The sequence below is a fragment of the Arvicola amphibius genome, chromosome 3 (genome assembly GCF_903992535.2).
Source record: "Arvicola amphibius chromosome 3, mArvAmp1.2, whole genome shotgun sequence".
NCBI classification, from domain to species: domain Eukaryota; kingdom Metazoa; phylum Chordata; class Mammalia; order Rodentia; family Cricetidae; genus Arvicola; species Arvicola amphibius.
The window spans coordinates 87,444,633-87,458,476 of record NC_052049.1 but is presented as its reverse complement, the minus strand read 5'-3'; the positions used below and the strand labels follow the sequence as shown (position 1 = coordinate 87,458,476).

General features: G+C 40.9%; 1 protein-coding gene across 1 annotated transcript in view; it reads left to right on the top strand.

Annotated features, from left to right (window-relative positions):
• Muc16 (mucin 16, cell surface associated) overlaps positions 1–13,844 on the top strand; it is a 185,925-nt gene that overhangs the window by 101,851 nt on the left and 70,230 nt on the right. Inside the window, exons 26-37 of the mRNA XM_042054693.1 lie at positions 81–253; positions 364–399; positions 1,093–1,149; positions 5,709–5,830; positions 5,965–6,032; positions 6,945–7,117; positions 7,210–7,245; positions 7,416–7,472; positions 11,336–11,460; positions 11,653–11,720; positions 12,328–12,500; positions 12,611–12,646. Of these exons, the coding sequence (XP_041910627.1) occupies positions 81–253; positions 364–399; positions 1,093–1,149; positions 5,709–5,830; positions 5,965–6,032; positions 6,945–7,117; positions 7,210–7,245; positions 7,416–7,472; positions 11,336–11,460; positions 11,653–11,720; positions 12,328–12,500; positions 12,611–12,646 (1,124 nt within the window). The remainder of the gene's footprint in view (positions 1–80; positions 254–363; positions 400–1,092; positions 1,150–5,708; positions 5,831–5,964; positions 6,033–6,944; positions 7,118–7,209; positions 7,246–7,415; positions 7,473–11,335; positions 11,461–11,652; positions 11,721–12,327; positions 12,501–12,610; positions 12,647–13,844) is intronic.

Genomic DNA, 13,844 nt, shown 5'->3' with positions numbered 1-13,844 from the left:
TACTCCCTACTCTATGCTAGCATTTCATGATGCTTTGTTAAGGAGTCCTTTGTTATCCATTTTTTACCTGTCCTTCCCAGATCTGAAAATGACGGTGCAAGCACAGGAGTGGATGCAGTCTGCACTCACCACCTCGACCCCACTGGCCTGGGACTGGACAGAAAGATAGTGTATTGGGAGCTCAGCAGGCTGACCTATGGTGTCAGCAGGCTGGGCCATTATACTCTGGACCAGAACAGTCTCTATGTCAATGGTGAGCAATGGCCACCTTTACTTTGCTTTAGTGAAGAGCCCACATTCTCTCTCTCACCTCCATATCAGTATCCTCCTCTATTTTCAGTCTTTCTTTCATTTTCTTTGCAGGTTACACACATCAAAACCTGGCTACCACCACCAAGAGTGAGTGTTCTCAGTTTTAATAAATGTCTACTACGCCTATGATTCCCACGTCTTTGAAATGAAAGAAGTCAAAGGCCCATTCTCCATTTCCCAAACTATGGTGTGAGACTTTTCCTGGAGATAGGCGACACACAAACATCTACTCATCCAAGAGAAGGAACTGATTATGCATCAAAATAGCAACTACACTACCATCCAACTTGGGTAACCAATGAGTCTATTAGGGTTACTCACAAGAGCAGGGGTGACTCAAAGACAGCTTCATCATCAATAGCCACCCTAACATGGGTCAAAAGTCAGAAAAACTGGATCCCTGAAGCTCTCTACTTGACTTGCTTTACTTGCAGGAGTCTCGTCATGTCAGAGAGTCTCTCCTAGGTAGTTCAGCTGGTCAGAACTTTCTTCCTTAAATGTTTTCCATGGCTTCTATAACCTTGGGCTCTCAAGAATCTTTAGCTTTAGCTTTACCAGACTTATGAAGTTTGTTTATTTTTCTAAGGCTCATGAGCCTCCCCTCTCCTTTTTCGAATAAATGTTTCAATTCAAAGGAAATTGCTAAATTACACAAGCTCATCTCTAGCCTGTGATGGACAGAGACAAACACAAAATTAACCCCAGCATCTGCATTCTTTCCCTGATGTCTCTAAGCTAGTGGGGTTTCTGCTCTAATCATCTGAGAATTTACCTCCACAGTCTCCGTGATGACCACGGCTTCTACAGCGTTGACTGCCAGCTCTCCCAGTCATACAGGTAGGAATTCTCCTCTCTGAAGATGTTCCCAGTGGTTCAAGAGTCTTAGAGTCAGGAGGAGGAGTGGAGGAAGTGACATGTTCCAGAGGATCCTAAGGTTAACTCTTGGTGACTTTCACAGGTTCATCCCAGGCCACCAAGAATCCCTTTAATTCTGTTTTCTGGTATTCAGATTCTCTGGTAATTGTTTTTGATGCTTACTGGTGGTGATAGATGTCTAAATCCTTCCCCAGCCCTTAGAAGGATGTATACAAGCAGGGCTGTTGGCTGAGACTAGATATCTAGTGTGCAGTCATGGGTGCGCTATCAAACATCTCAGCAAAAGATCAAATTCCTAGTTTATCGACTAAGCAGTTTACATACAGCTTGCTTAAAGGACTCCTGTTACTGAATAGATCAGTGGTTATTCTGGATAATTCATCATAACTATATCCCTTAATATAAATGTGTATAAGGTCCGTTACTATGTGTAGAAACTATAGTCATAGTCTTTTGCTGTTGTTGTTTGGAGGATTGCATTTATTTATTTGCATTGGTGTTTTGCCTGCCTGTATGTCTGTGTGAGGATGTCAGATCTTGGACTTACAGAGAGTTGTTAGCTGCCATGTGGGTTCTGGGTACTGAACCAGGGTCTTCTGGAAGAACAGTGAGTCCTCTTAACCACTGAGCCATCTCTCCAGCCACTCTATAGTCATATTCTTTCATCGGGCGGGCTTTAAAAAAATTAATTTGTCCATAATTGATGGACCATGACAAATCATTCCATTATTTTCAGGATTATGCTCTTCATTTATTTCCACCTCATCTGTGATGTTTTTATTGTGAGAATTATAAAAACAATACCAGGCCTGTAATGGGTTCAGTGGGTAAAGGCTACAAATCTGAGTTCAATCCATGGATCCCACATGGTAGAAGGAGAAAACCCACTCCTCCAGGTTGCACTTTGACCTCTATTTGCCTGTGCTTATATGGAAGTAATATATGAATACTACAGTAATATGTCCTGTGTTCAAGCTGTATTCTGTGATCTGGGCAACTTATTTAATTTCTCATTGGCTCTGGATTTTTTTATTTACATTTACTGGTTGCTTGATTAATATGTATATATCATTATGCACAACTGGAAGTCAAAAGACAACTTGAGTTTGTTCTGTCCTTCTGCCATGTGAGTTTCAGAAATACAACTTAAGTTGTCAGGCTTGGCAGCAAGAAGCTTAATCCACTAAACCATTTTTGCCAGTCCTCATTGACTCCATATTTTAATTTGTAAAACAGACTTTGTAATAACTACTTGGTCCATAGTAACAAAACTGTTGTGTATAAGCTCATTAAACCGATCTTAAACACAAATTACCAACATAATGTTTCTACTGAATGTGGGGAACAGTATTGAGGCTTGGGCAGTCTTTGGGGCCACTTGCAGGGGGACTAGAATTTTTTTTGTTTTGTTTTGTTTTTTTTTTTGTTTTTCATGCCAAATGACATTTAGTTTATTTAGTTTATTTTTAAACATTAGACTGAGACAATTTCCATGGAAACAATGAACCTAAGAATTTGGATTTTTTTTTCCTGAGCATTTGCCTAATTTTAAAACTAATTAGATCTAGTGTTCAGTGAGCCAGTAAGGAATCCCTAATGTTTAAACTGGCATCTAGGAGCCCATTCTCTTTGGAGGGATACTTTGCTTAGCCTAGCTATAGGGCAGAGAGACTTGGTTTTGCTTTGAAGTGAAGTGTCAGACTTTGTTGACTCCCCATGGGAAGCCTTACCCTTTCTGAGGAGTGGATGGGAGATGAGGAGGGGGAGAAAGGTGGCGCAGGAGAAGGGGAGGGAGTGGAATGGGAATAGCTGTGTAAACTGAGAAAAGATTGTATCAAAAATTGTAGAAGTTAGCTTGATTTGGGACATAACCAGGCTAGCTAAAAGATAAAACAATTATGTTTTTATTTACTATAAGGGGAAAACTCACAAAACAGGAACGAGAAGTCAAAGCTCAGCTGTGGTGGCAGGGAATCAAAAGAGAGAGGGGAGAGAGAGAGAGAGAGAGAGAGAGAGAGAGAGAGAGAGAGAGAGAGAGAGAGAGAGCGCATTGGGCCATGTGCCCATTTTTTTTCTCAGGGTCCCAGAAGCCACCCTAACCTGGTTCCACCTCTTAAAGATAATTGGTTAACAAAGCTTCCCCATAACCTCCCTTTATTGTCTAAACAAGAGTGATCCAAACCCAATACAAAACTATATACAATGGGAACAGATATCAAGTATAAAATTACAACTAACATAAACAAATTAAGCAAGAACACATGACTAATGGTTTAATAAACATTCTATTCCAAAAAGTCTAAGTCTTGCATCAGAAATAAGCTTGGCTAAATCATAATAGGAAGGTAATTGTGACTATTTAATCTTCAACCCCATCAAAGACCAGAGAAGGGAGATATTACTTGAGTAGGCAGGAAGTGCAATCAAACAGCTTCCAAAGCAAGCAGTATATGACAGAGACAATTGGCTATCTGAACAATCATCCAAAGTCTCATTGGCAATGTTGAAGCAACCAATTTTGGATAAAGCCTAGCATAACTGACAGACCATTTTTAGAGGCAGGAAATTTTTTAGAACCATCTTACCCTGTCTTGGCAAGATTTGACAGTCCTTTTCCTTGTGTTCTGCTTATCCAATCCTGATACCATGTACTTTGTCAATGGTTGAGGCATGGGCAGTTCCTTGCCCAAAGGTTAGTTATTGTAAGAAGAAAGCAAACTCTGAGTGGAGTATTTTCGGTGCTCAACATTGTCTCGGAAATAGATTGGTGCTGTCAGGAACAATCATGTCTCATGTCAACAGACCCCTAAGTTATTTAAATGTCATGTTCTACAGATCCATGAAGTGGTTGAAGGTTAGCTATCTAGGCAGAATGCAATCTCTATGTATCTAAAGAACCTTATTAATCTGATTATATGTATAACAAACATGAACAACTATTGACCTATAATATTTAATACCTGTATAACTTAAAGACTAAGACTTCATGTCAGAATATTAAATAATCTGTAAACAAATGTGCAGCAAATCAGAACAATGACCTCAAAATGTAAACAATGTATAAGTATCTTGATCAGAGGTAAGAATAATATAAATGCAATACGAAACTATTTCCTAAAAGTTATATCTATATACAAAATGTCCCAAACAGAGGTAGAAACATGCATATATACAATCTGAAAGAATAACTTTGTATAGGTTAACAAATACTATAAACAGGAATAACAAATATAATTTGAGCTTGTATCAATATATAAAAAACTATACCAATGTAAATTATCCATAAATAATAGCTCACAAGTATTTACTCCATTATCCACTATTATTATCCCTTTATAAAAAAATCTCTGAACCTACATAGTTTCCACCCAACCCTATACCTGATACAAGTAATAATCAACAACCACTAAATAGTGTTCCCAACACTAAGGACAAACATTTTTGGGGAGAGGGTATGTTGTCCTCTAGAATTAATTTCCGCTGTCATGGGGGCAATGTTCTCTTTATGGGATCCTGAAAAAGTAAAGTGATGGTTGAGTTTCAAGACTGCTGTCTAGTAGAGTTGCAAACGATTTTCAAGCAGTTGGTAGGGTTTTTTCCAAAGTTATTATTTGGAGCTCTGGCCAGAATGTCATGAGAAGGTGCGCCATAAAAAATTCTTAGTAAAAATAAAAGAATAGAGAAGTTTGAGAATCAGAATTCAATTTCCCAAAACCCATGTGTGTTAGAGGAAAGAGAGAGAGAGAGAGAGAGAGAGAGAGAGAGAGAGAGAGAGAGAGAGAGAGAGAGGTGAGTGAAGAGAAGAGAGAAAGGAGAAAGAAGAGAGAAGGGGAGAGAGAAGGGGAGAGAGAAGGAGGGAAAGAAGAAAAGAAAAGAAGGAAAAAAATGATTTGGTGTCAGGTACTAACAATCCTAGCTCATGGGAGATAGAGCCTTGATCACTGGAACTCAATAGACAGCCAGTCAAGCCTACCTGATGAGTACCTGGCCAGTGAAAGACCTTGTCTCAAGAAGAGCAAGATGGACAGTTCCTGAAGGAAAGCAATCTAGGCTGCCCTGTCATCCACATGTATGCACTCCCACATACACATGACCCACAAACATATGTGCATATGCACATACATGTGCACATACAAGTATATGCACATATGCTCAATCACACACACAAACACACACACACACATGCAGTGAATAAGCAGATGTCAAGAAAACATTTGGTTTAAACAAAAATTCAAAGTAAAGAGAATGCTTACGTGATTTTCATTCTTCTGAGAGTCAAATGTAATTCCTTTCTGGTTGATAGTAAATTTACCAGTCTAGAAGAATCCTATTCATCCTTGATAACTATCAGGTGAAACTGATGTTTGAATTTTCTCTAGGTGGAAACTGTCCACTTTTGAAGAAACCCCTTCTGAGTGATAGAAGATGCATTTTTATATGCCAAGTCAAGTTCAGAAAGAGAAAATAAAATAAAGTTCAGATAATGTGTTTCTCACATCCCTTCCCTCCTCCAGCAGTAGCAGGCCCTGTTCCATTGCCTTTTACCGTCAACTTCACTGTCACTAATCTGGAGTATGTGGATGATATGGGTCACCCAGGATCTAGGAAGTTCAATGTCACTGAGAGACTTCTGCAGAGCCTGGTGAGATACCCACCCCAGTGTATAAAGGCCTACCCACAGATGGATGCTGCATTCACCAAACCATGTCACAACCAAGAAGAAGGCCCTAACCCTAAATCCTCAACATTGTTCATTGTTCTTACCTTTCTCCACAGCTTAGAGCACTGTTTAGTAAAACCAGTGTCGGTCCCCTGTACTCTGGATGCAGACTAACAATGCTCAGGTGAGACCTTATAATAATAGTGTAGGGGCTGCAAGATAGTGCACTCAATAAAGTATTTGCTGACCAAGCATGAGGACCTGAGTTTGATCCCCATCACCCACCTAAAAAGCCAGTCATGATGGCATGTGCTTGTAAACCCAGCACTGGAGAAATAGATACTGGAGTGTCCCTGGGATTGGCTGACCAGTCAACCTTCCAAAAATCAGTGAGCCCTAGGTCTCATAGACAGACAGAGATAGAGAGATCTATCTCAAAAAACAGATGGCTCCCAAGAAAGAATAAGCACTTAAGTTATTCTCTAACCTCCACATACATACATAAGAATGAACACACACACACACACACACACACAAACACACACACACACACTGGACCAGGCAGTCTTTCCTCAAGTATTTCTAAACCAGTTTAGTCAGCTTACCTTCTGGCTTTATGTCCTCAACTTTGGGGAATTTAGGACACATACCACATTGCTTCCTCAGCTATCTGCATAGCCTGCAACCCCCCACATACAGGATCTTAACATTCTTAATTCCTTCCTTTATCCCTGACTTTGGAATAAAGGAGGCTTGCAGGTGGTGTTTTAAAGTTCAGTGCATAAGACTTCTCTTAAGACAATTTCCCACTCCCAATTCCAGTTTTCATCCATTGTAAATAGGAGCTCTCTAGACCCTGTGACATGAGAATGTAGGTTTGAGTCCCTCATTACATTTAACAGTCTCACTACATGTCTGCTCATGGCCACAAGGTAGCTATTAGAAGTCAGTACATTAAGAGAGTGTAAGCCCATCTTTTCAGGAAATATACCAGATGCTCCATTTCTTCTGGCCCTTTCCAGTCTTCTGCCGGACACTTCTGGATCCCTCCCTAGGTAATCTATTTAATTCCAACCCTCCTGTCTGCCCTTCCCAGGCCTGAGAACAATGGAACAGCCACAGGGGTAGATGCCATCTGCACCTACCAGCCCAACACCCCTAATAGAGGGCTGGACAGAAAGCATCTGTACTGGGAGCTGAGAAGACTAAACAAAGGCATCATGAAGCTAGGGCCATACACCTTGGACAAGAACAGTCTCTATGTCAATGGTGAGCTATATTTCAGAGTCATGCTCCTCTCCTCCCACACCACCACTTCTCAACCCCACCCCATTTCCACTCTTTTGTTGTTATCTATGTAGGTTATACGCAGCTGACTCTGGCCACCACCCACAGGAGTGAGTATCTTGAGGCTCCAGTATTCGTGAGTAAGCCCATGAGCCATAATATCTATTCCATGCCTGAAATTCACCTTCATTTAGGGATGAACAGGGAAGGGGCCGCTTCCTTGTATCCCCCGATGCAAAGGGTCCCCAGTCAAAACAATTAAATTGTTTTTGCTTTTCAGCATTAGTGATGGCTACTGTTTCTGAAGGAATGCCAAACACTTCTTCGGCACCCACAGGTATGAATTCCCCTCTGCTGTGATTCTCCCAGTCATTTAAAAGATCAGCAGAGGGCAGATGAAAGATCCCAGAGGATCCCAAATGGATCTCACGGTGTCTTCCTGGGACCCTGAGGAATCTTTAATTGTCAAACACTTCCCTAGCACCCTTTATCCTAAAGCATCCCTTAGAACCTACTTTTGAATCCTATTGGCCCTTAGGTTCTAAATCACACAGCATCCCTGACAATGGTAGATTTCATCAAGGCTGTTCACCGAGGGGATTTATTTAGTCTATAGTAGCTGCTGTATGGGGAACCAGCACATTAAGCAATAAATATCTAGTTTATCTAGTAATCAATGAGTTTGTTTTCATAATTATTTTTGGCACTGAAGATATAGCTTAGTTGACAAAATGCTTGCCTGGCATTCACGAAGTTCTGAGCTCCAACCACATTACACAAATCGAGCAGTGAAGTTCTTGCTTGTAACTTGAGAAGTGGAGGCATAAGGAGCAGGAGTTTAAGGTCACCGTTGCTCACAAAGAATTTGAGGTTAACTTGGGCTATACAAGAAGCTGGAAAAAAAAGGAAAGCAGGAAAGAAAAAAATCTTGTTAAATAGATTAAAAAGATAAAAGGTTATTCTTTCTAAATCACTAGTATGCCCCCAGTGTAAATGTGGCTCAACTTCCTGACTACAGCAGTATAGTCATATCTTTTTAGCAGAATTTTAAAGAATGATTTGTCCAAAATCTACAAACCAGTCATTTCTGGTTTTCCTGCATTTTTTCCCCAACTATCCTAGAATATTTTCTTTGTGGAAACTGCCAAAGATACCAGAAACGTTTTTTTTTTTAATTTATTTTTTTATTTTTTTTCTCATTTTTTTATTAAAAATTTCCATCTCCTCCCCTCCTCCTCCCCCTTCCCTCCCCTCCCTTCCACCCATACCCCCACTCCACCCCTCTCCAAGACAAAGAGCCATCAGGGTTCCCTTCACTATGTTAAGTCCAAGGTCCTCCCAGCTCCCCCTAAGTCCAGGAAGGTGAGCAACCAAACTGACAAGGGTCACAGTGAGCCCGTCCATGCTGTAGAGTTCATGCTTATCGCCGTTGTCCTTGGTTTCTCAGTTCTCCTCCACCGTCAGCGTTTACCCATTGAGACGGTGGGACAGATCTAACGGGAGAAACGTTTTTAAGTAGAGCAGGAAATCCCATCTGCTTACCACTCGGTTCGGTGCTTGTAAGCCACTTGTGTTTGACTCCAGTTGTGTGAATTGTGCAATCTGATGGCTTAAAAGTTTGCATGAATTATTTTCTCATTACTGTGATAAAGTACCCTACAAGAAGCTACTTTGGGGCAGAAGGGTTTGTTATGGCTTACTGTTTGAAGGGCATAATCTGTCATGGCAGAGAACACACTGTGGTGGGAGCAGGAGGCTGACTGACCTTATTGCTTGTCAGGAATTAGAAAGAAATTGGAACTGAGCTTACTTCCACCAGCAAGACTCCACCCCCTAAAGCTTCCATAACCTTCCCTAGCAGTACCATCAGCTGTGCACAGAAAGTTCCAACTTATGAGACTGTGGGAGACACTTCTCCTTCAAACCCCAGCAAGATTCCTAAATATTAGATGGCTATGATACATTGTCATGTATTCAGGCTCAGGGTTTGTATTGAAAAACAGAACTTGAAATGTCAAAAATATTAAAAATGGAGCTGGAGGGATGACTTAACAGTTCAGAGGGCTGCTTTTCCAGAGGATCGACACTCACGTTTAATTCCAGTTGCAGGGGATTCATTGCCTTCTCTGGCCTCAACAGCACCTGCATATATATGGCACACATTCAGAAGCACACAAATTCAGAGAAATAATAACACATTGTTAAAAATATAAAAAGAATCCAAATCCAACACACACGCTCACATATTCTCATTGGCTCAGTCTTTACATTAGTGAAATGGGAATCACATTAACATCTCCTAGTCCTATTAAGTGAATTGAGACAGTCTCAAAAGGACAAATGTCATACCTTTCTATTATTCATGATTCCTAGACTTGATGGAGTAACATAAAATTGTGAATCTATATAATATACACACATATATAAAATAAAAGTAAAGTTTTCTGGGAGAACAAAGGAGGCAAATGAAAGGAGATAAAGTATGAAAAAAGAAAGAGTGGGAGCATGTGGAAGGGATAAAGAAAATATTCAATACAAAATATGTACCTGTATGAAACATTTTAACTAAAATTTAAAACTGTTTAAAGACTCATCATAATAAATCTTTAATTTCAGTTAAAAGATAACACATTACATTTTCATCCAAAGGGATAAGGTGTTCTGAGACACAAAAATCCAGAATGTGTGTTTCCTCCAAGAATTTCCTTATTTGTTTATATATGTATGTGTACAATGTTTGTGTGTTTGCACATGTGCACATGTATGTATGCATGCCATGACATGTGTGGAGATTGGATCACAAGTTGAGGAAATTGATTTCTCTTTCTTCCACCATGTTAGTTCCAGGGATCCAGGCTCGGCAGTAAGTGCCTTTACCCCCTGCACCTCCCACCGTATGTGTGGCTATTCACGTGTGTGCAGGTGCACGTGGAGGCCAAAGGTCAATCACGGATGCCTTTCTGAATGACTCTTTACCTTTTTTACTTTATTTTTATGTGTATGGTGTTTTTGATGCATGCAGTACCCTCAGAGAACAGAAGAGGTTATCAGATACTCTAGAACTGGACTTATAGATTGTTTTAAGCTACAATGTGGGCACTGGGAACTCCAAAATAAAAACCACCAATAGTCTTAACTACTGAGCCATCTCTCCAGCCCTTTCATGGTTGTTAAAATAGGTTCTCACACTGTATATAAAGCTCACCAATTCAATTAAGCTGGCTAACCAGTGGGCTCCAGGGATCTACTGTCTCTGCCCCTTCAGAGCTGTGGTTACAGAATTACACAACAGTGCTTGACTTTGTTTTTCTCTTTTAACATGGCTACTAGAAATCTGAACTTGAATTTTCATGATTTTATAGCAGTCACATTACCAGTTGATCTATCTTCCTAATCTCTCATTTATACATTTTTCCTTAGTCTTCTCAGAGATTGAAACTAGTTAAGAATTGATTTATATAATAATTCAGCTTAGAACAGCTACTTAATTTCCATAACTAACCGACTGGTAGGTTGTTTTAAGATGTCTTCCAAAAAAAAAAAAATTGGGTGAAGAAAAGGTACTCCATATGCACATTTGAACACTTCAGCAATAAAGAACAAATTATTTCAATTATAGGAAAATGGATGTAACCAATACAAAGTTAGTCTAAACAAACCAAATATTACGTTTTCTCTTATGTCTGGTTCTTAGATTACATACGTGTTTATATGTAATTGCACATGAATAGATGACAAGAATCTTGAATGTGTCTGTCTTAGGGAACTGATGTAATAGGAGAGGGAGGAGCAGAAAAGAGGAAGGAAGTGGCCTGTGCTTGGAAACAGTCATTGATAAGCACATTATAGGCTTACATGAAAGTGGTCTAGTATAAGTCAGCATAGTAAAATAAAAAATAAAAGAGAAAAATAGGTTTACATTATAAAACTCAGAAGCGATGATTATAGGCCTGATAGCTCCCTGGAGGGACAGATATACTTCCATTCTGCTTCATGGTGAAGTTACCTCTCGACAACAGTCCGATTTCTCCTTGGTAATTAAGTTGAAGCTGTTGTGATGTCTCTTCCCTCGAAAACAAATGTGCTTCCTACAGGAAGTATCTCTACAGTGATTGAATATGCACATAGCTGTTGCTCCATGCTGAAGTCTAGAGAACAACAGGAGGTTGAGCACATGTCTTTCTCTAATCCCCTCTGCAGCTGCAGGTCCTGTCCTGATGCCTTTCAGCATCAACTTCACCATCATTAACCTGGAGTTTGAGGAGGAAATGGGTCACCCTGGATCCAGGAAGTTCAATATCATGGATAGAACCCTGCAGAGCCTGGTGAGAGTACTGCTTTCTGCATCTAGCCCCACCTACTGGCTCTGCCATGCATTGCTCCTGGAAGAAGCCACTGCCCACCTCATCCTGACTATACATATGCAAATCCAACTCACCATGCCTGCTTTGCTCCATTCTCTTCTGTCCTGACTTTATCCCTCACTGCTCCTCCTCACCTTTCTCCTTTCTCCACAGCTCAGGCCCTTGTTCAATAAAACCAGTGTTGGTCCATTGCATTCTGGCTGCAGGCTAACCTTGCTCAGGTGAGTCTTCAGAATAGCAGGCTAGAGTTGCTTAAAGTGCTCTCAGTCCAAGGATTGTGTTCAGATTCCTTGCCACACTTCTGAATGTCTTATGCACAGGTAAATTTGGGAGGTACCATATCTAGCAACAAAATGTCTCCTGATTCTACCACTTGTCCCACAATTCATCAACAGATTGGAACGCCTTCTGCTCTTCCATTTTGAATTTCCTTCTTCTTCCCCTTACTTAGGAATAAATGAACATTTCCTATGAACTTTGAAGTTGGCCCACATGTTTTGTCTTAAGACAAATATGACCTTTCTGTTCTCTAATGTTGACCTTTGGTACCCCAACCGTTATTCTTCAAACGTCTCATTTGTGACCTCTCCTTTTCCCATAACATACACTTGTTTATTTGATTGTTGCAATTGATAATAATTCTGGACTCACTGTCTGCTCAGGGTCACACATTACTGGCAGTCAATATGATAGAAAATCTACAACTGACTTTGTAAGTCTCTATCAGATATTTCTGCTCCTCTTCACCCTTCATATGCTGAGCCAGGCATCTCTGGATCCCTCCTTAAGCATTAGTTTATCACCGTTCTCCTCATCTACCCTTCCCAGGTCTGAGAAAAATGGAAGTGCCACAGGGGTGGATGCCACCTGCACCCACCGCCTAGACCCTGCTAGCCACAGGCTGGAAAATGAGCAGATATATGGGGAGCTGAGCAGTCTGACTCAGGGTGTCACCCAACTGGGCCCCTACATCCTGGACAAGAACAGTCTCTATGTCAATGGTGAGCAACAGCCATCTGTGCCTTGGTGTATTGCGGAGCACATACCTGACTTTCCCAAGCCTTCTTTCCCTCAATTCCACTACAGTTTAAATCTCCTGTTGTCCATGTAGGTTACACACACCATATCCTGGCTACCACCCCCAGAAGTGAGTATTCTAAGTTTCCTTAATTGTCTACCACACCCATCGTTATACCCAGCCCCTTGAAATGAAAAAAAAAAAAAGCCTATTGTCTCCATTTCACTCTTTACCTAACCTGCAGCCTGAGGTGTACAGCACTTCAAACCCTAGCAGATTCCAGACTGGGACACCCTAGTGTCATTCACAGGTGATGTTTCCAAATGGATGTCTTTTCCCCCCACAGTGTCTATGGTGAACATTGATTCTTCAAGTATGCCAACTCCCATCTCCAATCTCACAGGTAAAATTCTCTCTGAAAATGCTTCTGGTAACTTCTGTAATCACAGAAGGCAAGATGACGGGTGGAGTAGTATGTTAAAGGGGATCCTAAGATTGACCCTTGATGGATGAGAGGGTCCTCAAAGGTCCAAGAATTCTCAGCTAATTCTCAGGTTTTTCCCACCCCAGAATCAAGCTTCCAAAGTCATTCTCTGGTTCCCGTTTCCTAATGTAGGTGTCTATAAATTTCTAAATCTTTCTCAAACTCATGGAAGAATTTTACCCAGAAGATCAGTTAGCCAAGAAGAAATTTGTGCAGGAAGCAATGGATAAAAATAGCAACTCAGGATTGTATCAGCCTCTTAGTTTGACCCACTTGACCAAATGAACAAGAAGTCTATATTTCTCTCTCTCTCTCTCCCTCCCTCCCTCGCTCCCTCCCTCCCTCTCTCTCTCTCTCTCTCTCTCTCTCTCCTCTCTCTCTCTCTCTCTCTCTCTCTCTCTCTCTCTCTCTCTCTCTCTGTGTGTGTGTGTGTGTGTGTGTTTGTATGTATACATGCTGGTATTGCTTACATTTGTGGAAGCCGGAGTTGAGTCTGTGTTGTTTATCTTCGGGTGTCATCTTGGAAATATAGTGCTAATGGTTAGTTCAATAAGTAAATGTTTCTTACTTAAGCACGAGGATCATAGTGTGGGTTCCCAGAACCCACATTAAATCTGGGTGAGCATAACAACCTGCCTGTCTCTGAAAAGACTGGATAGCCAGATGAGCAGAAAGGTCAAGCTCTGGGTTCTCTTTGAGAGATCTTGCCTCTCTATATAAGATAGACTGATTGGAGAAGACACCTGACATCCACCTTGGCTCTCACACATGTGTACACACATGTTCCACATGTATGCAAACACACATACAGATATGCACACCACACACCCATACATATGCCCA